The sequence below is a fragment of the Osmerus mordax genome, chromosome 10 (genome assembly GCF_038355195.1).
Source record: "Osmerus mordax isolate fOsmMor3 chromosome 10, fOsmMor3.pri, whole genome shotgun sequence".
In the NCBI taxonomy this organism is placed as follows: Eukaryota; Metazoa; Chordata; class Actinopteri; order Osmeriformes; family Osmeridae; genus Osmerus; species Osmerus mordax.
In genome coordinates, this window is record NC_090059.1 from 14,931,186 (window position 1) to 14,957,953 (window position 26,768).

Genomic DNA, 26,768 nt, shown 5'->3' on the forward strand with positions numbered 1-26,768 from the left:
ACACTCATGCTCTCCTGCCATGCACTCCCTCACACACACTCATACTACACAAACACTCATACTGCTCTGCTCTTTCTCTCCTTTTACAGATGATATTACATTACGCCTCCATGGTTGGCTCTGTGCCTTGAGTGGGCAGAGAGAGTTGTCACATTACAGGGCAGTTACATCACTCTCACACAATCCCTCATTTCACCAGGTGTTCCTCGCCGACAAAAAACCACAACCATGCCCCTGTCTCTCCGCTCCCGAACCCCCCACACAAGCCCCAGCCACATCCCTGCAGCACCTCGCTCAGACAACAAACTGTAGTAACACCATGTTAACATTAGCCAATGAGGATGCGGCTCTTTGGAACAGCGTGGCCGGGCTGTGTGGTTTTCTTCCTGAGAGCAGGAGCGATTGTTCTTCCAGGATGAGTAAGTCCTGGTGCATCGTCTATACAGTCGCCAGGGCTCAGACAGACAGCGGAGAAGCAGAGAACAGGAGGCTGGCGCTGGCCAGGCGGAGCTGGTGTCTGAGCTCACATAATATTGGCAGCCAGAGGTCACTGCCCTGGCTTTTAGATATGCTACAGTTACGCAAGACAGGAGGAATGAAAAAGAGATGGATTCAGAGCTAGAAAAAGAAGGAAGGGGGGACAGAGTGATGTAGGGAGAGAGTTATCGAACTAGAGGGAGGAGTGGAAAGGAAAATAGAGGGGCGAGAGGCAAAGTTAAGCTCTGATTTAAATGAAAGAGAGAGTAATAGAAACAAGCTGAAGTGTAAAAACATGGAGAGCAAACGAGATGAGGAGGAGGGAGAGAGAGAGAAGGAGAGAGAGGGAGATAGAGAGAGTGGAGGAGGAGGGAGAAAGTGGAGGAGGGAGAATGTGGAGGAAGAGGATTAGAGAGAGATAAAAGGAGAGAGAGGGAGAGAGAGTGGAGGAGGAGGGAGAGAGTGGAGGAGGGAGAGGGAAGGAGAGAGTGGAGGAGAAGGGAGAGACAGTGGAGGAGAGAGAGAGAGAGAGAGAGAGAGAGAGAGAGAGAGAGAGAGAGAGAGAGAGAGAGAGAGAGAGAGAGAGAGAGAGATGAGGAGGAGGTGGTGGCTGCCTCAGCAGGACAGGTGTGTGTTTCATCACCCTACGGGATCCTTGTTATCTGCTGAAGGTCAGGAGAGAACATCCCTTGGGGGCTGCATTCCTTACCATGGTCACTGCTTTGTATTTGACATGAGAGACCTTTAAGTCCAGTGTATAGTGCTGCATAGTATTACACCGCAGCACAAAAAACAGCCACATGAAACTGGATAGTACCAGCTGGGAGGAGCCTTCCTGGGGAAATGACTTTCAGCTGGACATCAGCTGCTGTTTGCCGGGGTGAGGTTAAAATGCGTCATTTCCGCCACACTCGACAGACTCTTCAACCAAACACTCTTATCAGTCAGACGCACTACAAAGAGGCATTCCTCATTTCCAACCCACTCATCCCCAAGCATGCCCAGGGATCAATTTTGGTTAATTGGATTTTGGTGCTAATTTTCTGGAGGATTATTTACAGTTAGTCAAGAGCAGCACCAGCATTGTAGTTAGGTGGAGTCAGGTGGCTGAGCGGTTAGGGAATCGGGCTAGTAATTGGAAGGTTGCCAGTTCAATTCCCCGCCAGGCCTATGACGTTGTGTCCTTGGGCAAGGCATTTCACCCTACTTGCCTCGGGGGAATGTCCCTGTACTTACTGTAAGTCGCTCTGGATAAGAGCGTCTGCTAAATGACTAAATGTAAATGTAGTTAACATTCTCAGGAGAAGCTAGCCAGCGCTATTTCCCGAAGGCTAAAAACGATGTTTACAGAGAATTCATTGGCAGCAACTGACATGACGAAGAATGCCCAACACAGCAAAACCACTGAAGATCTACATCTCATCATTTGATGTTTCAGGACTTCCTACACAAACCACAGCACTGCACTTTCTTAGAGTTGCTGGAGCCTGACCCTCCTTGCTTTAGATGGATCAAAAGAAACGCTTATATACCGCTTTAGATGCTTGGAGACTTCATGGTTGAAGTAAAAATGGAAGGAAATGTTCGAGGCATGAGTAAAGGAATCCTGAGATGTGTCCAAACCTCTGTATGGGTTTACCGGACAGTGTTGAAGAGTACCTCGGATGGAAGGGGAAGAGAGCACTGCGCCATTGTTCTCTCCCTCTTCTTCTCTTTTTTCTCTGTTCTTTCTTTCTCTCTGTTCTCTATCTCTTTTTCTATCTGTCTCCCACGTCCTCTCTCTCTCTCCCTCTCTCTCTCTTTCTCTCCCTCTCTCTCTCTTTCTCTCTCTCTCTCTCTCTCTCTCTCCCTCTCTCTCTCTCTCTCTCTCTCTCTCTCTCTCTCTCTCTCTCTCTCTCTCTCTCTTGCTCTCCCCCTACCCATACACCTCTATGACCCCTAAAAGCTGCCCATGAATATTACAGCAGGTTGTCTCTCCTCCCTCCCTCCCCTTCATCAGCTAAATGTGTCCATCCTGTAAGTGGCTTACGTAATAATGTAAGTGATGTGCACATTAATGTTGAATGGCAGGACACCCGTGAATGCGAACGAGTTGGATAGTTCCCGGAACAACACAGACTCTTACATGCTACGGTTAGACATGGACCGTGTGAACGTTGTCTCTCGGTGCTTCCGGAGTGTCAGGGGGTCTAATAACTTAGGCAAGTCCCAGGTGATGACACCATTGGAGATAAATGGATTCAAAATGCCCCGGTGTGCCAGTAGGGCGTCCAGGTACAGTACACTGCACAGACTAATAAGACTCCACATCACCCAGCTTCTCCAGGACATGCAAGGCTGAGTCATGCAAAGTAATGTACGGATTTGGGCTCTGCCAATTTCAGGGAATCTGGGGTTGATTCGGTTGAAAAGGCTTTGGACGCATCGTTTTCAGACCAATTGAATTCGAAAACGAAACCCAGTGAAGAACAAGTCATGCTTCAACTGGGCTCATGCAACGCTTTATGCTTTCCCCCAGCAAGCCATCTTTCATCGAGAACTACTCCCTCTGTTCGGCATTCAGAGGTGCCAAAGTGCTCTCACTCTATAATCCATTTGCGTCAGCCTCCTTGTTGTTCCTGGAGACCAGCGTCTTCGAGTCTAAAACCACTCAGAAGGTCAGCTCCTACAACTTTTTTGCAACAGGGTCTTGGTTCATCGACAGGAGCAGTCAGCAGCTTGATTGGTTTCCCTCTGCTTGTGAATCCCAAGGAATATTTAACTTGATAGATTTGCGTCCTCTGGTACCCAGGGAGCATTGCAGACAAAGCAGCACATCCATTTCTTATAAGACGTCAACGGTAAACAACACATTTCAGTGGATCGGGGCTTCCGTGTACGGTACAATATGCTTCCCTTGGAGTATATCTCACAACATACCAACTGACAAATACATTTTCGCCACACAAAATGGGGACTTTTATGGAATTCCACAGCGCTACATTCAACGCTCATTGCACTGCCTTCATCATCACTGAGTAAACAGAAGTCTTTACATAAGACAGCAGAGTTCCTCTCCAGAGGCTACTGCTCTCCAATTTAAGGGTGAGAAAACCAAAACCAGAGTGGTTAGTGAGGGGAAAAACACACTGAGCCCCTGAGAGACTGTCTGTACAGTGGTTACGTGATTGGTGATTAGCAGGTAGGCTAATGCACTGTTTTAGGTCCTTAATTTAGCTCCTGCAAACAGGCCCTGGGTGTCCCTATGCTGCGGCACACAGCAGATGAAAAGCAGAGTAATCAAGTCAGGTCTTGGCGTGAAGACCTGAGATAAGAGAGAGGCCTGTAGGGAAAAGGCAGGGACGAGAGGGGTGAGGGAGGTGGTGTGTGTGTTTGTGTATGTGTGTGTGTGTCTTTCTTTACGCGCATTACGAGACCATTCTGAATACCTCCACAGTGATAAAGGCTATATGATGGTCCTCAGCATTGTCAATTGAATGCATTTTGAGTTTATCGTTGGACTGACTCACAATTCCATTTACATTACATTTAGTCATTTAGCAGACGCTCTTATCCAGAGCGACTTACAGTAAGTACGGGGACATTCCCCCGAGGCAAGTAGGGGCACATATTTTGTTGTTCCACCACCCAGAGTGGGTTCCATCGTTCAGGAAAGAAATCATTAAAAATATTTTCAGTATTTAAGATTCCTCAAATATTTGATTGAGGTTGTATAGCGTAAAAAAGAAAAGATTTCATTATTTACTTTTCAAATGCATCTTTTGAAAAAAGATTTTTCCAAACGCACAGTCACTCCTCTGTTACACACATGACTATAGACCAAACCACAACAGTGGCACAATCGTGGTTTCCAACCAAATCCGACATTGAGCGGCCTGATTTCAGAAGTTAAAAGGCATGGTATTCTAGCCCCGTGGCGCTGTCCACTTTCGATTTGAAAGCCTCTGAATTTCCAGACTATGCATTAGCAAACCCACTGCTGCCTACACTTACATCCACTTGACAATAGTTCACTGGACAATAATAGTCGTGTATCCTCTCAGAACGCCCTCTGATCCCCTTAAGTTCTCATTCTTATAATCCTTTGATTGGATTTACATTATATTATCAAGGTAGCTATATTCTCGGTGCCTGACAACATCAAGACCTTAACTGGACGCATGATAAACCTCGTCTGAGAACTTGGGATATTGTGTGACACCTTCAATAAACTCTTTCTAATCCAGCCTCATAAACTTGCTGACATGCCATTGATTAAAGTGCAGGTGCTGTGTCAGCCGTTCAGTTCAATGCCGCTAATGTTTTCTCCCAAAGTCCGTCCCCTGAACGCCTTCATCTAGGCTAGTTGTGAACTTATCCTAAAACAGAGGAGCAAAAGTCGATCCTTCATTGACATTGACACTCCCCAAATGCTTCAGCCTAACGGGATGTTTAAATTAACTGAACGTGACATGTTTTTCCTGTAACAGTACAGTTTGCCTCATGGTCAATTGGTCCACGACAAATAACAGTAAACAGAGACTCAGCCTGCAGACAATTTAATCAAATGTGTAGTGATCGTTGATCGATCGTATCTTTTAAATGAGTAACACTCACTTACGTGGCGTGGCACTGAAGTTGAACGATTTTCTCTTGCCAAGACGACAACTACATCGAGCTGGTTGGTGCTGATGTTGTCAAAGCTCACGCGCTGCCTTAAAGGAGATGCACCAGCTTTGTTCAAGAACAGCGCTAATTTGTTCTCAAAAGCTGACATACATTGTCGCATGTAACCCAGTACCATATACTTCTTTAAATACATGTAAATAAACGCCTGAAGATAATTTTGCTTACAATGTGGCCATTTGTATTGCAATATAAAAAACATGGATGTGTAGGCTAGAGAAAGCGCTGCCTCACCATCACGCACAACCTTGTCTGTCTTGCCTGCTCAACTCACGTTATAGCCTTTTCATTGTGTCTAACCTTACCGCACCATTCGAAGCTGATAACAACTCGCAATTCTCTCAAAAATAAACCATACTTACAAGTCCCTTTGGATCGATCCATAGATGCCATTGCTCGGGAGGGGGCAGTACACCCCTAAAGCATTCGCATACGTTGAGTCCGATGACCAGTAGGCTACTGATCGTAACTCCTGTCTTCCTCCACGGTGTAACAGTCCTGTCGAGCACTGTGACCGAAGACCTCAGACTGGTACTCGATTTGCTGTGGATTGTTGTCGCGGGAATAGGAGTGGACCTTGCGTGCAGTACCGTCACTGACACATCAGCATCCTCAGACCGTGTTAATAATTTGCAACGTTATGTAAGGCCTTATGAACTATCGTTTTAAGTAATTTTTATTTTGACCAGGTATACTTCGGTTTCATGTAGACCATGCGGAATATATAAAACAAAGTGGACTTTCTGTGACTTTAAAGTAGCCTAGGCTACACATCATGGCTAAATTAAAACAGAAAACCCTACCATGAGCTTAAGGGAATGATTATAGGCTACTGTGAGGAATACGTTTTGTATAGTCTTCTGAAGTGTGTTCATTTGTTGATCATGAAAACCAAAATTGCAATTCACCTGACTAGTTAGGACAGCCAGTGCTATCTGAATGCCCACTGTCAGCTATAATAGCCAAGGTACGCCAATGGGAACACCATCTCAGGCAGGCTAGCCGGTGAGGAGGAGGGAGAACTAGGTTGAGGACAGAAAATGACAATGATTCCACCTGTAGTCTTATAACCCATGATGTTAGCCTGATTCCTGATTTTAAATGATCAATCAAATGTCAAGTGCTTCAAAACCTTATTTCATTTTATTTCTTTATCTTAAAAATGTCAATCTTTAATCTTTTGATGCTCTAATTCTCTAAGCCACAGCCCTGGAGCAGGCATGGACCCTGGCATGGCTCCACCACCAAGCTGCTCTTTGAAGCCAGGAGCGGAAATAATTCACACACCTCTTGATCTTATCCAGTCCAGGGCTTGTCCAGTTCAAGGAGATTAGAATGTGTGTGTGTGGGTGTGTGTGTGTGGGTGTGTGTGTGTGTGTGTGTGTGGGGGGGGGGGGGTAACAGCTAGAAAGGGAGAAAGTGATGTGTTTTGGTGAGTGGAAATCCTCCCTGAGCCACACCACCATAATTACAAAGTCAATCCCTGATTACATTATTAAAATGTTTCCATAAGGACCAGTTCCACTTAGATGTTGAATTTGCAGTGCCATGGCAGTATTTCATTAATGATACAACCCAGTACTCCCATTCAAATACAGTGGCAGCTCAATTAGACCCATGAGACAATACGTGATACTTTAGTTTTGAGAGCAGACTGGTCTCTCAGCTCACCCTGCCCTCTGCTCTGCTTTACTCTGTTGTAGCTTTTCTGTTCTCCCCACTCCTCCTCTCTCCTTTCACTTCACGTGTTGGAGAAAAAAACGTTTTGTAAGGTTCAAATTTTTTTCTTACAAATTATATTTTGAAAAAAAAGTTTTGAAAGGTTGAAAAAATTTTTTGGGGAAAAAGAGTTTTGCTTTTTTTATTACGGTTGAAAAAATGTTTTCTAATTAAAGATTTCGAAAAATAAATTCCAAGGAATTACACTTGGACGGATAATCTCTAGCATGTAGCAGAAAGTGTTATCTCTCCGATTTGCATTAAACAAAAATGTATTGGCCAATTAAGTATCAATAGAGGAAACACTCAACAGCCATGTTCCGTATATAATCCTATGGAAAGCAAAATAAACATTTTATATTGTAAGGCAGGCTTTGCCTTTGATTTATAATTTAGTTGTGAAGAGACTATAGTTTGATATTGGTTATCTTTGGTCTATTCTAAGTTTAAATCATGTTGAACGTTTTATGTTTGGTGTTGCTTCTTAGTGATGACAAGGGGAACCTGAGATACTTTTTCATGACTCTTTCCAAACAACCACCATGAATCAACCGCTATGTTCCACAGAGCCACTCCTTTTCAATTCCTATTGGATGATGCTGGCAAAAAAATCGAATACTATTGGCTACCACATTGTGTGTTGATATGCAATGAGTAGTTGCTGAAGCTTTACTGTAGCATCAGTAGACGTTGATAATAGAATCTTTCTAATTCAGTATTTTTATAGCCTAGCTAACGAGGTTGTACCCTCGGCAACAATATTTTCGTATGTTTAAAAGAGGACTTGTGTACGGCGTTCAAAACGCTGCACTACAAACGTTAACAATGAAGTTCGTGAGATTTATTATGAAGAATGCAGCTTTGACAAATATGCCTAAACATGTCGAATATTATGCAAAATTTTCGCCTTCACCGCTCTCTATGAAACAGTTTATCGATTTTGGTGAGTAACCCTCTAGTAGAACGACAGTATGCAATGTCATCGCATATTTACGTCAAAAACGACAACAAAGGATAAGAATGATAGGCTAAAGTGCGATTTTGTTAAATTAACTTCACTTTACATAGAAAGGGCTTGGTGTGCATTGCAGCAATTCCTACAATACAATCCCCATACGTTTTGGCTGTCCCTAGTGCAGGTCTATATTGCGTCAGCTTCAATGGTACAGTCACGTTCCTTTCAAATGATCTAATGTCGGGGATTGTAAAAAAAAAAGAAAAAAAAAGCCACTACTCCAAGTAGCCTACTGCCATCATGCAATGTTAACCACATTTTTGTTCATTTCATTTAAGTAAGGGGTCTATTTAAGAACATTGATTTCCCCTCCCCCCTCCCACTCCTGTTTACAGGTTCAACAAACGCATGTGAAAAGACATCTTTTGTTTTTTTAAGACAAGAACTTCCCGTTAGACTGTCAAACATAATGAAAGAGATCAACCTGCTCCCGAACAGGCTGCTCACAACTCCTTCTGTACAAATGGTGCAGACATGGTAAGGAGTGTTGTAAGCTTTTAACAATGGATGCTGATTTTCAATGGGGCACCGTCTTTACCCCAAACTCTTGTGCCAGGCACACCGCCGTTCTAAATATGAACTTTACCCCAGTTTCTCCGCCAACCCGTGTGCGCATGCGTTACAGAAAAACACTTGTGCTCTTTCCTTCTCATACTTTTCAAGTTTTCAAGTATTGTGATCAGAATGTTCATAAATGAACAGTACAATTAAATACTTTTTTGCAAGTAGGTTCTCAGCAATAATAAAATACAATGATAGTATTGTTGAGATTAATGTTAATAATATCCAGAATTCTTGAATGATAAACGATAGTAGAAGCCTAAATAGTAAAGGAAAATATCAACAGCAAATGTATTAAGCTTAGGCAATTAAACAATATGATTACCAGGGGTAGAAACCTTTCTTGTGTCTGATAAAGCGGGCCTCAATTCTCCTATAATGTCTCCTTGATGGCAACGTTTAGACTATTGCATGGGGCAGATGGTACTTCTGGAATAAATTCAGTTTTTGATATAGAAACACATTTCCACATTCAATTATCTATGAATAGCAGTGTAAAAATGTGTGTCTGTTTTAGGTACATTCAGAGCTTGATGGACATCTTGGAGTTCCTTGACAAGAACCCTGATGACCAGAGTATCTTGGGAGAGTGCGTATGCTGTCACCTTGTCACAAGACCTGCCACTCGTTCCCACAGGCCCGGCGTACTCCCAAATCAGTTCAGTCTGTCAGAAGAAACTCACCCGTCTAACAATTCTGCTTTCACTCTCAGGTTTGTTGACACCTTGGTGAAAATCAGGAACAGGCACAATGATGTGGTGCCCACCATGGCACAGGGCATCGTAGAGTACAAGGAGACCTTCTCCCAGGACTCTGTCACCAACCAGAACATCCAGTACTTTCTGGATCGCTTCTACATGAGTCGCATATCCATACGAATGCTCATCAACCAGCACAGTGAGCAGTGGCAAAGGCATTATCTCGCCTTCTGAGGTACCATACACAGTTTATATGTCAGTTATTTTTTCTCAGAAGTAATTCGGTGTGTTCTTCCAATTGCACCTGTACAGCCTTAGTCTTTGATGGAGCAACAAACCCTCTTCACCCCAACACCATTGGAAGCATTGACCCACACTGTGAAGTCACCAAGGTTGTGAAAGGTAACTGCAGGTCTTTATTCATGTTGCCTTCTGAGGATACTTGATATAGATAAGTCCTCGCTGTTGATGCGTGGAGAGAAATGATGGGGTAAATATTGTTTTGATTGCCTTCAAACCTGGCAACCCTTCAAGACTCCTAATATAGAATGTCCTCGTCTGTCCTCTCAGATGCTTACCAAAGTGCCAAGATGCTGTGTGACAAGTACTATCTCAGCTCACCAGAGCTGATGCTGCAGGAGCTGAACAGTAAGCCCAAACCAAGAATATTTCATCTCCTACTAACAGACACCAGGATTGTCTCATACGAACACAGATTCCAAAGTTAATGGTCATTCTTTTTTCATCTGTGAGACTTTGATGACATTGAGCACCACACTTGTGCCATATGTTCCTGAGGGGAGTCTAATGATGTCACTCAGGCAGAAGAAGTGGGTTAGTGAGGAGGGCTGACTGGTCTCAGACAGTATTGACACCCCCCCCTGGTCAGACAAGGCCCAAAATAGAGCTCCACTGGATCCGCTGGCAGCTTTGACAGTCGGTCACAAATTGCCTTTGAATTTAAGAGCTCACGTATGGATTTCATATATTTTCTCTCCTTTTCCATAGGTAACAACAGGAAGCAGCCCATAGATATAGTCTACGTGCCCTCCCATCTCTACCATATGCTGTTTGAGCTCTTCAAGGTGTGGTAACATTTTTAAATGTGGTATTATACTGTATACCGAAGTTGGATCCTGGTAGCTATCATTGAATATTCTTTTATGATGTCCACTATTCCACCTGTAGAATGCAATGAGAGCCACTATTGAGCACCATGAAACAAGCAACAGTCTTCCACCAATTCAAGTAATTGTGGCCATTGGAGGAGAGGACATGTCAATCAAGGTAAAGTAGCTGTAAACTGCTTCATTTTCATTACATAAGTAACAATATTATATCACTGATTTACAAATACTAATGAATAGGTTTACAAAAACAAATGTTTTACCAAACATCCAACCCCAACTTGGATAGAATGCATCTTTGGCTTTTTCGTTGCCCATCAAGTTCTCAAGGTGTTACATCTGTACGTAAGAGGTTGACTCTTGTTAATTCACTGTTTAATGTTCAACTGAACCACTTAGCTCAGATAAGAGTATCAGAGAATTGAACAAGCACAGAGCCTCACATTTCGAGCTTACAAGCCTAGTCTGGTTGTAACCTTATCTCCAGAACTGCTTGATCTGTGCTGTGAGCTCCACTCCTGCCTCCTGGTGACATAACACAATACGAAGGGTACTGAGTGGTCTTGTCCTGTTCCCATGACGATATGCTAAAACAGAATCCTTGGCTGTTTCATGTCCTTGAATACCTCCCAAGTGGCACAGGAGACCCCCACCTGCCTGTCTGTTTGTGCCTGAGCTCCTTGTCCTAGTTCCCGACGACATTCTCACGCCATTTCTGCCTCCCTTCCCCCCACCCCTCTCTCTCCTACTCCTCCACTCTTGCTGTTGTTGTGTAGGTGAGTGACAGGGGTGGTGGAGTCCCCTTCAGGAGGACTGAGACCCTGTTCAGCTACATGTACTCCACGGCCCCCACGCCTCAAATAGGAGAGGACACACCAACACCGTTTGTGAGTTCATCTCTTCGCTCTGTCATTGCTCTCCCAGCCTGCCCCATCTCATCATAACATCTCCAACTGATGAGTATCGGTTGACGCAGTCATCTGGGTGAATCTCCTGCTCTCTCATCTCCAGGCTGGTTTTGGCTATGGCCTGCCCATCTCGCGCCTCTATGCCAAGTACTTCCAGGGAGACCTGCAGCTCTACTCCATGCAGGGCCATGGCTCGGACGCTGTCATCCACTTGAAGGTGAGGCACGTGAAGCGGACATCTAGGGTTGGTGAGAAACGTGTCGCCGTAGGCTCCTCTCACGACGGCTCCATATGTCATTCCCTCCACATCCCTCCTCTTTTCTCTTTGAAGATTTCTCACAATTAAAACGTGTTTCCTTTCGTAGGCGTTGTCAAGGGACTCTGTGGAGAGGCTCCCCGTGTACAACAAGACAGCTCTGAGGAACTACAAAGTGAGCCAGGAAGCAGATGACTGGTGTATGCCCAGCAAAGAGCCCCTGGATCTGGCCAGCTACAGGGTGGCCAAGTGAGCCGAGGGCCCGGGCGTGGTGCAGACCGTGACGTCAGCATGCCGGCTAGCCTGCCTGCCTGCCTGCCTGCCTGCCTGCCTGCCTGCCTGCCTGCCTGCCTGCCTGCCTGCCTGCCTGCCTGCCTGCCTGCCTGCCTGCCTGCCTGCCTGCCTGCCTGCCTGCCTGCTGGCCCTCGAATTCCCCTGCCAGTGCAGACAGTTTACCTAACCCCTGCTTACATGTAGGTAGAAGTTTGAGTTGAGAAGCGGAAAATGCTAGAAAAGGCTGAACTCTCGGAGACACTTTCTATAAAGTCATAGTAGCAGATGCTCAGACATTTAGGGAGGTGAAGGGAGTCCTCAGATGCACCAGTACTGTGTACTGCTAAATAATTTACGTCTCTTCACAGGCATTAGATCTCATCCTACTTGAATTGCTGACTGCCAGAAAACGCCACCTGAGCCTTAAGTAGTCTGAGAAATAAGGCGACAGTATAGGTCAGTGTCTAGCAGGATACCATTCTTTACAAGTGCCATTTCATTGGATCTGTTGATCCTAATTTTTGTGTTGATGCCCACATGAGTAGTTTTGAATATTTCAGAAGAGTTTATTTTGAAGTTAACCCGCTAGCTACTGATTAACTTTAAAAGTGTGTGTTTCCTTCTATGCTCTTAGTGAGTAGCATTGAGCTAATGTGTTCCTGTTTCCATTGGTTTGTAATAAGATGTGTTTACGATGCAGAAAATGCTGTATATTATTGTTCCTCTCACCAAGCTCAAACTGCATGGCTGCAGTTTAAAACGCACCCAATAACTTGAGATTCTAATTTAGAGGGTTATTGCCTTTGGCATAGAAAAGACAGTGTTTCCACAAATCCCAGAAGGCAAGGCATGTTTTGCTTGATGTAGCTTCTCCTGTGAACCCTAGGATGAGGCAGTGAGTCCTTCTGGACTGATTTTGTCATTTTCAGTCATCATTTATTTTGTATTATTTTAAAATAATGTTTTATGTAATAGTTTTATACTGTACATATCACCTACATTTCTACATCCAAATGATTACAGTAAATATGTATTATTGAGAAAATATATATATTGTTGTGAAACCATTCCTTGTGTCCTGCCAATGAAGATTAACGGGTCAAGAAAAAATATGAGATATCAGTCACGATGTAGAGACCAAACTAAGTTCAGGATGACATTAATAGTCACATAGTACATCTATGTCACATAGTACATCTATGTGATATAGACAGAGGGAGTCAGGTGGCTGAGCGGTTAGGGAATCGGGCCAAATGACGTTGTGTCCTTGGGCAAGGCACTTCACCCTACTTGCCTCGGGGGAATGTCCCTGTACTTACTGTAAGTCGCTCTGGATAAGAGCGTCTGCTAAATGACTAAATGTAAATGTCACTAGCCACCAGTGTGATGTTCCAGTTCACCTTATCAAGGTGAGGAACTCTGCTCAGCAGAGCTATTATAGAGATGTTACCCTACATGTGAATGTCCACTCCCTCATTTTGCTTCAGCTAAAGTCACTACATTAATTGCCACCATGCTTCACTGACATTACTAGGGGAGCTATGGGGAAAGTCGCTAAATTAGTTTGACAGAGGGTTTTGGCCTAGTGCCCAATAAGGGAGAAGCCACTGCACTGCAGCACATTTTAAACAACTGGTTATTAGAGGCCAACGAGTGCAGGGAAACATGAGGTATCCTGGCACTGCTATGGCAGCATAGAGAGCCTACAGGGGATCCCAAGAATAGAACCCTTGTGTTATCCTTTACTGTGGATGCGTTTGAGCATGTACTTATACTTGAGCACTAACGGCGCTGTGGCAATAGTCATGTTGTGACCTACTAGTGTGTGATACATTTTATTGTTGTCGATAATGCCATATTAGGCCGAGGATGCCCTGGTCTCACTTTAGTTGACATTTCATCCAGTAAATCTCGAGTTCATGGTTCTGGGACCCCAAGTCTTGTCCATATAAGGCCTGTTCTCTCTTAGTGAGCTGTGTACCATCATGCCTCAGATCAGAGACAGAAAGCATTCCATCCTAATGCTTCTGTCTGCCCCAACTCAGACCCCACATGCTTAGTTGATTGGCTTTCTGAGACAGCTTCAGTCTAGGAGGACATTTACATCCAGCTTTCTAAAGAAGCCGTGGGAACCAGGTTTCAGAAACGGTTCTGGTGGCTGTTTTTACCCTAATGCCCTGTCTATTGACACCATGGTAAATAATAACCAAGCCTGTGTTTGGGTGGACACTCAACATGCTGTCATTTGTTCGGCTGTCACTGACTTTTACTTTCCTTATTGTGACATACCATACATTTGGGAGGGAGTGGTTTGTGTCACGTAGAAATGTGTCAAAGTTGTTTACACAGCAGTATTTTTACATTTAGTAAACTGTCAACTGCATCCCTGTAGTAAATAGATGACATTGGGCAGCAACGATGCATCATTACTACCCCTAGTGGTAACTGTTGTTATTGCACCCATGGGGGTCCCCTTTGCAGTCTTAATATCTTCTGTTTCTATGTTCCTTATAGGTGGATACTCATACAGAACATATTTTCAAACATTTATAGCTTGAGTTAATGCAAAACTGATGAGTATCATTGTGCACCTATAGGACTGATATAACAGATAGGCCGATGAGAAAATTGTTAGATTCATGGTTACTGGTATCTTCATTTGTGCTGATGCTGGCAAACATCATGAGGGCCACGAGTCCCATTGCTGCTTACTAAAGCAACATGTCTCAAACTCTAAGAAACACATAGCTTCTCTTTCCAAAACCCTCAAATCAACTATATTTATACCAGCACAAATATTGGAAAGAACAGTGCATCTGTGACCAACCACTGCTATTTTAAACATTTGATCCATTGAGTTAGTGTCAATTAAATGTAGTGCAAACCCATTGTACTCAGTACTTACAAGTACTAAGTAACTCAGAACTTAATTATTTTCTTATTTCATTAGTAGCTTCATAGTCAATATAAAATATTAAACCAATTTCAGACCTCATGAGTCTCAAGATACCAGTCACAAATACAATATGTGCCATAGCTAGAGAAAACGTACGCGGGCAAATGCTGACCACACAGACAAAAACTGCAAATGGTGACAATATCAAGTGTAGGTCAGCATCTTGGCCGTGAAAAGTAACACCTCAACTTTCTGAGAGTGCAAGATACTTTTTAACTGAAACTTCCAACTTCCCCATGTTCTGTAGGCTATAGTACAGAGACCTGAACATGCGTATATAAGGTATCCCGCTATCGGTTGTTCGACTTCGGTATTTGAAGATGCTCACATGAATAGGTGAGATGTTGTTTTCTCATTACACAAACAAAAAAGAAAATATGACTCACACTACAATACACACTTGAGATTCAGTGAAGGCTGTATCACTTCTAATCCTTCAGGATTTTTCATATTTAGACAGATTCTCAATGTTTTTGATGTGTTATTCTGTTTCGACATCCTCGTCTGACAGGATCTCGTCGCTAAGGCTTGGCTCTGGTGAGACTTCAGGGATCAAAACATGGGCTTTGAGATATGCACTATAAAGACGGTAAGAATGGAGTTTTACAATCCTATTAAAATAATTCTCTTTGACATGAGTAAAACTTTTTGCACTTTTCTCTCATTAATTATCATGTATTGTATCAACGAGGCTTTCTGATTGATACAAGCGATACACGAGTAAAATAACACATAAATATGTTCCTAACAATGTGCTGAATTTTACCAGGACTGTCTTCTATAATTTGTATGTAACGGTTGTCCCCAGATGGTTGTCTTAGCTGTTGGCGTGGTTACCATGTTGCCTTCCTGCATAGTGGAGTCGGTAGGGAACTCAAGCTCTGTGAGTATCAGCTATGCAGTGTAATGATCAAAACCCAGCAAAGCAGATGGGACGTTTGGATCATAGAAAGGATACATTATTAATCAAATATTCTCTTATTTTCCCTGATGCGTGTAAAAAAAACTAAAACATCTGCATGTAAAACACATGGGATCACTGTTAGTTGAGAGTCAAACAGTAAGCATGCAATTATTCAAAAATGCTGTTTTTGCATGGTTTGAACTGGGGAACATTTCATCTTCCAGACCGAGCTTAAGCTTTGGGACTTTGAAGTGAAACCATCGGTAACACAGACAACACTGGCTGTGGTCTACAAGGTACAATCATTTCCCAGTCAAATGTTGGGATAACAAAGCAGTTTAAGAAAACAGCTATTCTTGGCTGCTAGTATCTATGTTGATTGTTTATCCTTTTGCAGGAGATTGATAGCTTGAAGCGTGCGCAGGCAACAATTAGGCAACAGCAAGTTGCCTTGAAGCACGTATGGATAATATTTACAACATTCAACCTCTATATAATAACTGTCAGATAACTCACAGAATCTAGATACTATCCACATCTGTCTATAAACAAAGGAGTCAATCCAGTGCTGTTGTTCTACAGATGCTGGCAAGCCAGAAGAAAGAGTTTCCCATGACAATAGGTCAGTGCATAATATATACTGTAAATACATTCCTTGAATTAATGCAGGCTAATTCTCAGTAGCTCCTCTCTTGCTCGTTCCCTGTGTCTTCTCTGTCTCTGTCAGGTAGCACTGCCCTTGCGCGCTACCCTCTAACCACCCAAGAAGTGGACAGCTGGTCTTCCGAAGACACAGACTCCATGCCCAACTTTGACCCCTGCTACCGCTACACAGTCCTGGACCAGACATGGAGGGCCACCAATACCAGCACCAAGGTTAAGATGTGTGACCGTAACGCCAACTGGAAGGGCTGGTACCGTCTCTTCTACAAAGGCAAGAGCCTGCAGATGCCAGAGAGATGTGTCCCCAGTGACAAGTGTGGCACCCACGCCCCCCTGTGGCTGGCTAGTCCCCACCCCCGGAGGAGCGACGGCATCGTGAGCCGCAGGGTCTGTGGGCACTGGAAGAAGCAGTGCTGTGCATTCAAGTCCACTCCCATCAAGGTCAAGAAGTGTAGGGGAAACTACTATGTCTACCAGTTTGTCAAACCGACAAGCTGCCATCTGGCCTACTGTGCAGGTACCAGTAGTCAAGATATGTTGTGGTGCTGTTGTGGTAACTAAGCTGATTTTGTTTTTTCAAATAGATCATTATCGGTAGATTAGAGTTGGAGGGGAAAACCTACAGGCGAGAAGATCTCCAGGTGCAGTGATGTAGAGCTCTGAGGTAGACACTTATAAGGATCTTTTCCCCTCAGACGTCAACACCATCGTGTGTGGTAGATGCAGGAGGAGCGAAAGCTGTGTGAGCAGAGACAAGATTAGCTGGACGTGTAAGAGGAAGAAAGGTGAGTAGGACCGTTCCATCTATCTTTTTACCAAAGCATTTGACTTTTCTTTTCTTTTCTTTTTTTATCTCAGAAGGGTTTTATTATTATTATTACTTTTATTATTTGTATTATTGTTTTTATTGATTTCATGTAAAGCACCTTGAACTGCAATTCTTGTATGAAATGTGCTATATAAATAAAGTCTTATTCTTATTCTTATCTATTCATGATGAACACCACCAGAAACATTTTGAAACTCTTGTGTCCTTCTCCTTTCAACTGTACTTTGATCTCATGTTTTCTTTCAGTGATAAAGAGACAAGTTCACTTCTTTGCAGCCATCCCCACAAGCATCACAGGCAAGGTGAACCGCATCAAGTACAGTTCTGTCACAGTGAACGTGGGCCACGCTTTCAACAGGAAGACCTCCACCTTCCGGGCTCCTGTCAAGGGCATTTACCAGTTCTACTTTTCCACCCAAACGTCGACCAGTGGTGCTAAAACAGACCTGTGGCTTGTCGTCAATGGTTACTGGGTTTCTGTATCTCACACCCATGTCACCAGCCCTTCCTCTGTTGGCAGCTTGAGTACGTACATGACCTTCCTGCGCAGAGGGGGCCTGGTGTACGTGACCCAGAACTGTGGCAACTCTTGGGCAAACGCTGCATCCTCCACCATCATTTTTGGGGGCTCACTACTCTCACAGTAGAGACTGGGTATAATTGTTTTCAGAAGGTGCTAGTGTGTTGGGATTTGTCAGTAATCTTTTCTGTCAAAATTGCTTTGCATTTTGTTAAGTCGTGAGATGACAAACAAAACTAAATGAAGAACTTTAACTTTAGCTTTTGCACAAATGCTTAAAATATGTTTTATATATAAAACAATTTTGAATAAAAGCTTTTTCATATATATTTGTTTAATGTTATTTGAACATTTGAATTTCTTACACATGTTGATACAATGTAGTTTTGGTGTTGTCGGTAATGCTACTACACTCAATATGATTTTGATAATAAAAACAGGGTGTGTTCTGTCATCTAGCAACACAGTACCACTATTTAAACACTAGATGTCATAGCAGGTCAGTTGCTGCATTTTGTGTGCATCAGGAATTAAGTCTTGGGTATTTGAAGTTAGGCGGTTTTATGGTGATATAGCATCATTCCTGTCGTCAGAAACATACTATTTTGAATTGTGTATTTATGTTGTAAGCATTGGCATTGTTTTTTCATAAAATAAATTAATCCATAGATTGGATGTATGTTTAATTATAAAGAAAATTATGACAATGACATGTAATACTTTTAAATATAATTATTTGTTTCATGGTCTTCAAAATATACAAAAACATTAATCTATCCTGGAAGATTGTTTCCATATTTAGTTTATTCCACACGCGGCGAACACTGACCAACACCTCTGAACAGGAGGAGGAGCACCCGTGAGGAGGGTCGAGAATGAGTCGGGACGAGAGAAAGTCTAGGAAAGAGAGCAAGGAGAAACGTTTAACGGGTCAAGGCTACTTCTCGGTGGAAAGCAACAAGTTTATTTGATAATGAAGACTTAAGTTGGATAATATTTGTTACAGTTTAAATTATATGTAGGTTACTACTGAAAACGAGTACCCTTAATACGTCTATAGCCAATCGACTTTTCAATATCTTATTTACTTATTCACTATTTATTTGCTTAATATCAGACACTTTTGCAGTATACTCTGAGTACATGAATGTTAACAATGCGGACAGGAAGCTCTAAATTAGAAGAATAGGCTCTCTGGATAGCTCGCCATTATTTACCTTTTTGGTGTCGCGAGCTCGTAAGGTCTGCTAAGGACTGTAAAGTTGTGTCAATATATTTTTTTCCCAAAAACATCTTAAGAAGAAAATACAACAATGGCAGAACACGAGAGTCTGGAGTTTGGAAAGGCTGACTTCGTGCTTTTGGATAACGTTTCTTTGGAAGACTTTATGGCCAACCTAAAACTCAGGTAAGCAGCGTCCATGCACATCGGTCGTTCACCTTTGCCGTTTCGATTAAGATTACAATGAACGTCAGTAATTCAGTTATTCTTCTGGTGCAATTGAGTTTTTATGTCACTGCCTCTATTATTATTACTAGCAAAGATTGAATGTACCACTGCAGGTGTCTTCTTCGTTTAACAGGAGTCTTGGTGTTAAAGAGGCTGTTGGTACAACGATTTGAGTTGTCTGAACCAGACTTTAAAACAAAAACAGGTTCTGATATATCTATCATTATCTAAGTGTTTGAAGTTGTAGGCCTTTAATTGTCAGGGAACAACATGGTCAATGTGATTTCAAATTGAGGCTCGGGTACTAATTTTCTACATTGCCCATTTTGTGGAGTAACTTGCCTGGGAAATTATTCATCTTCAAATCATGCTTTAGAATGTCTCTGTGATTTTATATGAACATTCAATTGGTATTTCAGTTGGCATTTATATTTCCTCTTGGCTTGAGCAGACAGGATACTCAGGACATTCCTCAGATGTTGTCTGTCCGCTATGCCGGTAATACATTGAACCCTGTTGTGTTTGAATGAAGCCCCACCCAAGGAATCACAGTGCTCCCATTGAAAAATAATTTGAACAAACAGGATTTCTATTTGCATCAGCAGTGGTTTCTGTGGGTTGACAGTATTTGTAAATTCAGTCAGTGGGGAGTTGCCTTGCATAGTTTCAGTACATCTGGTTGCTCATCGATCCTACACCAATCTGGTTGCTCATCAACACTAACCCTAATCTGGTTCTGTACAGCACAAACTTTTGTAATGAAGTGTCTAAATGCTTTACAAAGGTTTGGCAGCATCACCTTGTGATAAAAGTTGCTGTCTTTTGTTAGGAAACTATCCATTGAATACACCACTTTGTTGATTACTGTATCATTACCCCTTACACTATCCTAAAGCAGTATTATACTGGTTTCTAGCCTGGATACCATGAAGAACCAGTGTTTAGCAATTTATCTCTTAAGTCAATGTTTAGATTTGTCCTGGCGCCTGAAGTCTACTGGTGAGCAGTAGTTGTCCAATAGACTCTCCTTTTCTGGTTTCTTTTGCCCTGTTTGTTTCTGCACTCGTAAACATATCACATTCTGTGATGGGCCTCAAAACTATTTGCCGTACTTTCATTCTGCAGTATGTTAGTCTCACGAGCCACCCTTTTATAAACCATTCTGTTTTTATCCGACATTGGGAATGTTAAAATCTCACTCCGTTTGGCTTGCACGTGTTAACACACAAATATTTTGAAGTCTCTCAGATAACACTTTATCATGGTTTCAGATGTGTCTAAAAGGACCACATTCTGAAGGCATCACGGGCTGGCCCAACACACCTTGAGCAAACACTGCCCAGGACACAGTCCTCTGAGCGTTCCCTCACGACAGCCAGTGTAGGTGTAGCAACCCTGATAAGCGGCTTGTTTTATAACTCAGCTGTTTGCATGTGATAGTCCAGTAGCTAAGCCAGCAGCAGGATCTGTACGGACGGACGGACAGCCGGCCGGACGGCCTCCTCCCCAGCCTCTCTCTTCTCTCCTGTTTTCCCTCCAGCTGGACGGCTTGGCCCGGAGATGGCGTGTGCGGATTGTTATTTGCAGAGGGTGTGACCATACAGGAGCACTTCCTCCCCCTCGTCCTACCGCTGCGACGCCACCTCCTCCTCCTCTTCCTCTCCACATCTGTGTGTACAGTAGAGTCAAGGAGGGATATTGACTGGAGAGGAACTCGGAGAGGAGCTGTAAAGTACATGAGGCGTCTAACTACCACCCGAGAGACAGTAGTTTCTCAGTTCCACAACTTTGCAGTGTTGCAGCTCTTTGTTTGTTTTCCTGTGTCAGCCTGTGGGAATGGCTCAAGTTAGCCATGCGGAGGGAAGGTCTAATGACCGAGAATCCCCCAATGAAAGATTCAGGATAGTCTGCTCCATGTGCCTTGATGTGACCAGACTACTTGTCCAGTTGACATACTTTGTTTGACTTGAAGTGGAACAGCCAGGCCTTTAACAGCCCTGTGCTGAAGATGGCCCTGCCTAAATATACCCCAGCATATGCCCAAACTCTGTGGAAAGATTCAGTATGAAACAAGTACAATTCTGGTCTTGGGAATGATGTCCTAACAGACCAGTCAGCAGCCATGAGACATTGAAACAAGGAAATGTTCTAAGCCAACAAAAGTAAAATTAGATGATAGTGTAAACTGTATTCTCGCTTTATTTCCACATGCAAAATACATCTCTACAGTGTCACCTCTGTTCAAGCCTTGCCTTTATATGGTATGGTTGTTTGTCTGGTTCACAGACCGCAGGAAACGTTACTGGAAAATCTCTACGTGTTTCCAAAACAATTAGAGAGGCATTTTTTGAATTCTTTCTTACGGGGGTCCCTGATATTCAGATTAAACTCAGATTAAATATCTGATGACCACGTAGGCATGCCAACAGTTTAGTCAGTCCTCCAACGCCCATGTCTCCTTTGTTATGGCTCAACCAGTTCTACAGACATTCTTTCTGTGATGTTATTTAGACCTTAATTTCCTCGTCAGATTATATTACCGGTTAAAATCATTTTTTTTTTTTTTGTCTGAAAGGATTAATACGTTCACACAAAGCAATCTTACATGTATTTGTTTTAGCCTGAAGATGTTGATCCTTGTTGGGGACATGGCGTTATCCAGGCTTCTGCCTGCTTATTAGTGTCAATTGATTTGACCTTTGCACCCGTCTATGAGGGGGTTTGACGGATTTGAAACAGGAAGTATCCGATAATAAAGGAGGGCGGCGAGGAAGCAGGAAAACTGGTCTCCTCTTCCCTTTGGCATTCCCGCTTTCGGCCTCACATTTCATTGTTTCCTGCAGCTCTCCTCTAGGCCTGAGCCTTAGCTGCTAGCCAAGCAGCAATATCTTACATTTACATTTACATTTAGTCATTTAGCAGACGCTCTTATCCAGAGCGACTTACAGTAAGTACAGGGACATTCCCCCGAGGCAAGTAGGGTGAAGTGCCTTGCCCAAGGACACAACGTCAGTTGGCATGACCGGGAATCGAACTAGCAACCTTCGGATTACTAGCCCGACTCCCTCACCGCTCAGCCATCTGACTCATCATATAAATCTTGAGATTTATAGTCTGTATACTGTGGAATACTGAGGACTAGACTCTTCCGATGCTGTGTCTCCAAGAAACTCCTGTATTGTATGATTGTATGAAATCTCCCTGTTCTGTAAAAAATCGAAAGAAAAGACTGGGAAAAAAACCCTGATATCTCTTCTTTCAAACAGCCTGAAAGATGCATTCACGGTTTACCAGCTATAAAAAAAATAAAAGATAAGAAAACAAAATAAAATAAGATTAGCCTATTTAAAGAGATCAAAGTCTCTGTCCTATGAGCAGAGGGTGATGTGGGAGGAACCAGAGGTCAAAGGTCATACGGTACTTCCTCTTCCTGTAAGGCAGGTCTTGTAAAAGGCAGGAGAGGTGATGGAGGATAACTGAAACTTTCTGAAGGGTTTCCAGACCATAGCCTGTCTACCATCCACGCTCCATCAGAGTTAATACCCTGGCATGGAACCACTTGGCCAGGGGTCTTGTCTTGTGCCAGGTTTCACATATTTTTACCCTTTGTTCTTCCTGTAATAAAAACAAAACGGAATAAAGTAAATCTCTGAAAACAAACTGTTAGAGAACATGTTGTACTGACAACCTCGGACCTTCCATTTCAAACTGAAAGGGCGTTAATATGCCGTTTTGTCTAAATATTTGATCCCAAACCCTCCTATATTAAGGTTTGTTTTTTTCCGTTGGTGGTCACTTACAATGAGACATTTTTATAGCTGAGCTGAGATTAAAAAACTTATTTTCTCATTCGCCAAAAACGTTCTTTGCCAAGGACCTTGAGGAGTGAGCACAGATTGCAAATATAATAAGTCTTGCAGTAGAGATTTGGGGAGATAAGAACCCTTGATGACCCTGTTGATCTTATACAGGCCCACTGACGTCCGCCCTGCCTCCTGGCACTGCTCTCCCACGATGCCTCAGTATTAGGTACTGCCTGGCTCTGGATCATGATTCACTAAAATAATGCTTGAAAAAAGAAGCAGATTTTTGAAAAATGCCTCTCTTCTATCACATTTCTCTCTCTCCCTCTCCCTCTCCCCCTCTCCCTCTCCCTCTCTCTCTCTCTCTGTCACCGCAAGTATTTTCATGCAACCCCTTGTAATCTGAAACACATTACCACCCTTACATAAACAGGGACTGTGCTTTTGGAGACTTTTCCCCTAAAATAAGTCCTAGAGTCCTTGCAGACGTCTCATTTGTGGACTGTGTGCGTTGGCATGCGGCGCAGACCGTCCAGCGTTTGTGGTCCTAATGCACGCCTCTCCATTTCTTGTTTTGCTACTCTCTCTCTCTCTCTCTCTCTCTCTGCTTCTCTCTCTCTCTGCTTCTCTCTCTGCTTCTTTCTCTCTGCTTCTCTCTCTCTCTCTCTCTCTCTGCTTCTCTCTCTCTCTCCTTCTCTCTCTTGCTCTGCTACTTTCTCTCTGTCTTGTTTTGGTACTTACCTCTGACACCCCCAGTAGGCCTACCTCCCATACCATAGCTTCATACTCTACGAAGAAGGCAGAATATTCTTAGTGTGTCCCCCCCAGCACAAACAACTCTGTCTGGCTTGCAACTTTTCCTCATTTGTACAAGGAGACCTTTGATTCAGCTTAATAGAGATTTGATTTAATTAAGCTTCCCATTTAAAGCCATCTGGTTACTCTGTAGAGATTTTAACCACATCCCCGATTACTGGGTGATTTCATATTCTAGAATTCTTCTGAAAATATACATATAATTATGTTGCATTCGTTCAGCAGATCTTTATCAGTATATCACATACCAAGAAGTACTTTGACTTGAGTGAGAGATATGACATGACACCTGCCCTAGTGACCTCCATTGATCCCCTAAGTGAGCTTCAGTTAAGGTGCACCCATAAAAAAAAATATATATATTTGTATGTTCCTTGTAGTTTAAACAAATGTACTCAATATCTCAATTGTGTTTTTCATTTCAGAAAGTATCTTGAAATCAGTAATTACATTCCATGCCTTTTTAGGTCCTGACCGCCATGGCAGAACCTTCTTAAAACCCGAAGGGCAAACATATGATCACATAAACAAGAAACAGGACTAAGTGTACGGTGCATACAGTGGCTGTGTTAGTGAGTGTGAAGGGCAGTGATGTCATTCTCTCTCCTGTTGTGTCCCTGTCTGCCTGGTGGAGTTACCAGGCTGGTGGGGGGGGGGGGGGCAGGGGGTGGAGGGGGAGAGGGGGGGCGGGCGGGGGGGGGGGGGGGGGGAGGGGGGTGGCTGTCTTACTCACTTTTCACAACTAGGCCTGAGATCATTTCACGGGCTCTGCATGAGTCACACGTACGCACACACACACCTGCACACACACACACACACCTGCACACGCACGCACACACACACACACACACACATGCACACACACACTCACAGGTTTGTTTTCCTGTCCTTGTGATGACTGGAAATTCAATGGTTCAAAACCATTATCCTTAACCACTAACCCTTTACCCCTGACCTTAATCGGAGTGTTGTCCTGAAATAGCATGCTGAGTAATGTCTGCGTCTGTTGGACGGCCTTGTCTTTCTTCTCTTTCTTTTTCTGTCTGTGTGTAACTGGCCCGCCAGCCCATCTGCTGTGTAGTTCAGTGGGCCGCTACATCAGACACCGGCCAACGTGTTCAAGTACAAACGGGTTTCCGGGTCAGGCCGACCGCCAAAAAAACGAAGGCTCGTTTTATTGAATTATTTTTGCACTTTGACTATACTGTATGTCCCCTTTAATTGTCTTCTCCGAATGTCTGTGTATCCATGGGAGGTGGCTGTAGCTGTGACAATGAAGGGCCGTGTCCAGAAACACAACTGTCAGCCACCTGATCCTCACCCAGCCTGTCCACACCTGGCTCCTGTTTCAGTAGTATTCAAAACAGGGACCAATGGAAGAGGTTCAGATGAGAGCACAGGACAGCTATAGTGACGTTATTATCCTAAAGTACGACACGCTCGCTGCTTTATTTCACATTGGCACTGACAGGATGCAGGGCCTCTGCTGGTAAAGGATGGACACGGGATAGCCCAGGTATCACAGACCTGTCAACATAGAGTAGGAGCATGCTGATGGATAGGTCTCTCTCTCTCTCTCTCTCTTTTTCTCTCTCGTGTTCTGTTTTGAAACATCCCACACAGGTGGTCTTGTATCATGTCCCGAATGTCTCACTCTGACCCAAACATTACAGTCTGAGGGGGAAGCGTCCCAACCCATCCTGAATCCCCCCACCCCTGCTCTCTCCCCTCTCACACCAGAAGCTACCCCATCAGATTAGACTGGAGCTGGATCAGCAGACGTGCTGTCATCACTAGCAAGGCGGGATGGGTGGGGAGTGGTGAGGCCGGCTGGGGGACCAGTGATTGGCTTTCTTGTGCTACACACCAGCTGTGCTCCAGTAGCTGCAGAGGGGGATCCACCGTGTGCGCCTGTGAAGATTGATTTGTCTGCCGGCCAAGTGCTGGGTGTGTGCTAAGTGTTTAAGGCTCCTGTCCCCCACAGACTCACAGTGCAGACTTGGAGCTGCTGTTTAGCACCAGGCAGCGGAAAATCCCCTAACACAGCGGCCAGATGTTTGAGGAGCGCAGGAGGTGGAGTCTGACAGCAGCTAGTCCAGATCGCTGCTGTTGGACAGAATCACTTCATTCAGGTGTGAAGAGCAGCAGCATTCCTCCTCCTCCTCCTCCTCCTCCTCCTCCTCAGCATCTTGTATATGTTATAAAATAGCCTTTGATATCTGGATGTGGATGTTTAGTTTTTCAACCCAGCACACCACAGGAATGAGAGACGTTTCCTGATGTGTCAGGATAAGATTTGAAGACTTGCTGTACAGTCCTACTGTCAGTGTCGGGTCCCTGAGCAACTGTGATGTGTTTGGTTTAGTAAACGTCAGGTCACAACGTGGGAGAAACCCTAATCCCAGAGGTCAGGGTCATACCCAGAATGCTGCTGGCAGGATAAGCCGTAGGTGATGATATGACTGCAAACAGAGTGTTGAAGCTTGGTGGATAAATTCAGGAATAGTGATGAAAGTGGAGCAGCCCCAGATTATCCTCCGTCTTTATCACTGGGTCATACACCCACCAGCCAGATGGGCAAACAGACACAGAGGCAGCCAGCACTTGTTGGGTCTGATGGGGATAGAACTTGTGAGCCATGTGCCAGTGTCATTGTGACTGAAGTGGGATATGACTTTCATACTGTGCACAGGATTATGAGATGAAGCACAATGTTGGATAGAAGATATAGCTTGATGCTACAGTTGGTTTGTCTCTGGGTCATCTGGAAGCAGTGCTGTGTGTTCCCAGTTCAGTTTTAGTTTAGCTGAGAACGTCATAAATTGTTCGCAGTCGCACCCTAGTTAACTGCAGACAAATAACTATAAAAGACCCACCCAAACAAGATTGGAACCTGTGGCTTTGCCAAGCTCCACTCTGTAATTTAGTTCTGAGAGGAGCGTGTGTGTGTGTTGCTGGGTTGGCATTGCATCTCCTCCTTGAAGGTTTGACAGGCATTTTCGGAACATTGTGGTTGTAATGCTGCAGCCTTCCACACTCCTCGCTCCCAGTCAGAGCAGATCCTGCCCCTTTCTTTGTATTCAGAATGAGTTCTCAGGAGGAAACCTGTGAACGAGTTATGTCAACGT

At 43.8% G+C, this 26,768-nt stretch overlaps 3 protein-coding genes across 6 annotated transcripts in view; all 3 read left to right on the forward strand.

Annotated features, from left to right (window-relative positions):
• Nucleotides 1–7,587: 7,587 nt before the first annotated feature.
• pdk2a (pyruvate dehydrogenase kinase 2a) lies at nucleotides 7,588–11,703 on the forward strand. 4 transcript variants are annotated; one of them, XM_067244399.1, is made up of 12 exons: nucleotides 7,588–7,804; nucleotides 8,212–8,353; nucleotides 8,955–9,026; nucleotides 9,150–9,334; nucleotides 9,448–9,537; nucleotides 9,706–9,787; nucleotides 9,957–9,965; nucleotides 10,154–10,220; nucleotides 10,324–10,422; nucleotides 11,039–11,149; nucleotides 11,274–11,387; nucleotides 11,536–11,703. In XM_067244399.1, exons 1-12 carry the CDS (start codon nucleotides 7,630–7,632, stop codon nucleotides 11,677–11,679), a joined length of 1,290 nt encoding a protein of 429 aa, XP_067100500.1. In that variant the 5' UTR covers nucleotides 7,588–7,629; the 3' UTR covers nucleotides 11,680–11,703. The 4 variants fall into 4 exon arrangements, with proteins under 4 accessions (XP_067100500.1, XP_067100498.1, XP_067100499.1 ...); XM_067244397.1 differs by lacking the exon at nucleotides 9,957–9,965 and having other exon boundaries at nucleotides 9,706–9,801; nucleotides 10,159–10,220; XM_067244398.1 differs by lacking the exon at nucleotides 9,957–9,965.
• A 3,784-nt stretch (nucleotides 11,704–15,487) lies between these two features.
• Nucleotides 15,488–17,897, forward strand: LOC136950212 (uncharacterized). Its single transcript, XM_067244400.1, has 7 exons — nucleotides 15,488–15,538; nucleotides 15,784–15,855; nucleotides 15,957–16,019; nucleotides 16,142–16,181; nucleotides 16,287–16,739; nucleotides 16,918–17,007; nucleotides 17,298–17,897. Exons 1-7 carry the CDS (start codon nucleotides 15,494–15,496, stop codon nucleotides 17,696–17,698), a joined length of 1,164 nt encoding a protein of 387 aa, XP_067100501.1. The 5' UTR covers nucleotides 15,488–15,493; the 3' UTR covers nucleotides 17,699–17,897.
• Nucleotides 17,898–18,851: 954 nt separating this feature from the next.
• The window catches only part of myo1d (myosin 1D), a 56,348-nt gene continuing 48,431 nt past the window's right edge, over nucleotides 18,852–26,768 (forward strand). The window contains 1 exon segment of the mRNA XM_067244493.1: nucleotides 18,852–18,979. Coding sequence (XP_067100594.1) covers nucleotides 18,885–18,979 — 95 coding nt within the window. The 5' untranslated portion in view covers nucleotides 18,852–18,884.

Excerpts from the sequence above, each read along its gene's own strand:
- pdk2a (XM_067244397.1), top strand. The coding sequence starts at position 7,630 with ATGTTTAAAAGAGGACTTGTGTACGGCGTTCAAAACGCTGCACTACAA. Across the intron at positions 9,027-9,149 it reads GACCAGAGTATCTTGGGAGA|GTTTGTTGACACCTTGGTGA; the intron begins GTGCGTATGCTG and ends TTTCACTCTCAG. Across the intron at positions 9,538-9,705 it reads AGTCACCAAGGTTGTGAAAG|ATGCTTACCAAAGTGCCAAG; the intron begins GTAACTGCAGGT and ends CTGTCCTCTCAG.
- LOC136950212 (XM_067244400.1), top strand. The coding sequence starts at position 15,494 with ATGTTGCCTTCCTGCATAGTGGAGTCGGTAGGGAACTCAAGCTCT. Across the intron at positions 16,020-16,141 it reads AGCAAGTTGCCTTGAAGCAC|ATGCTGGCAAGCCAGAAGAA; the intron begins GTATGGATAATA and ends GTTGTTCTACAG. Across the intron at positions 16,740-16,917 it reads CCATCTGGCCTACTGTGCAG|ACGTCAACACCATCGTGTGT; the intron begins GTACCAGTAGTC and ends TTTTCCCCTCAG.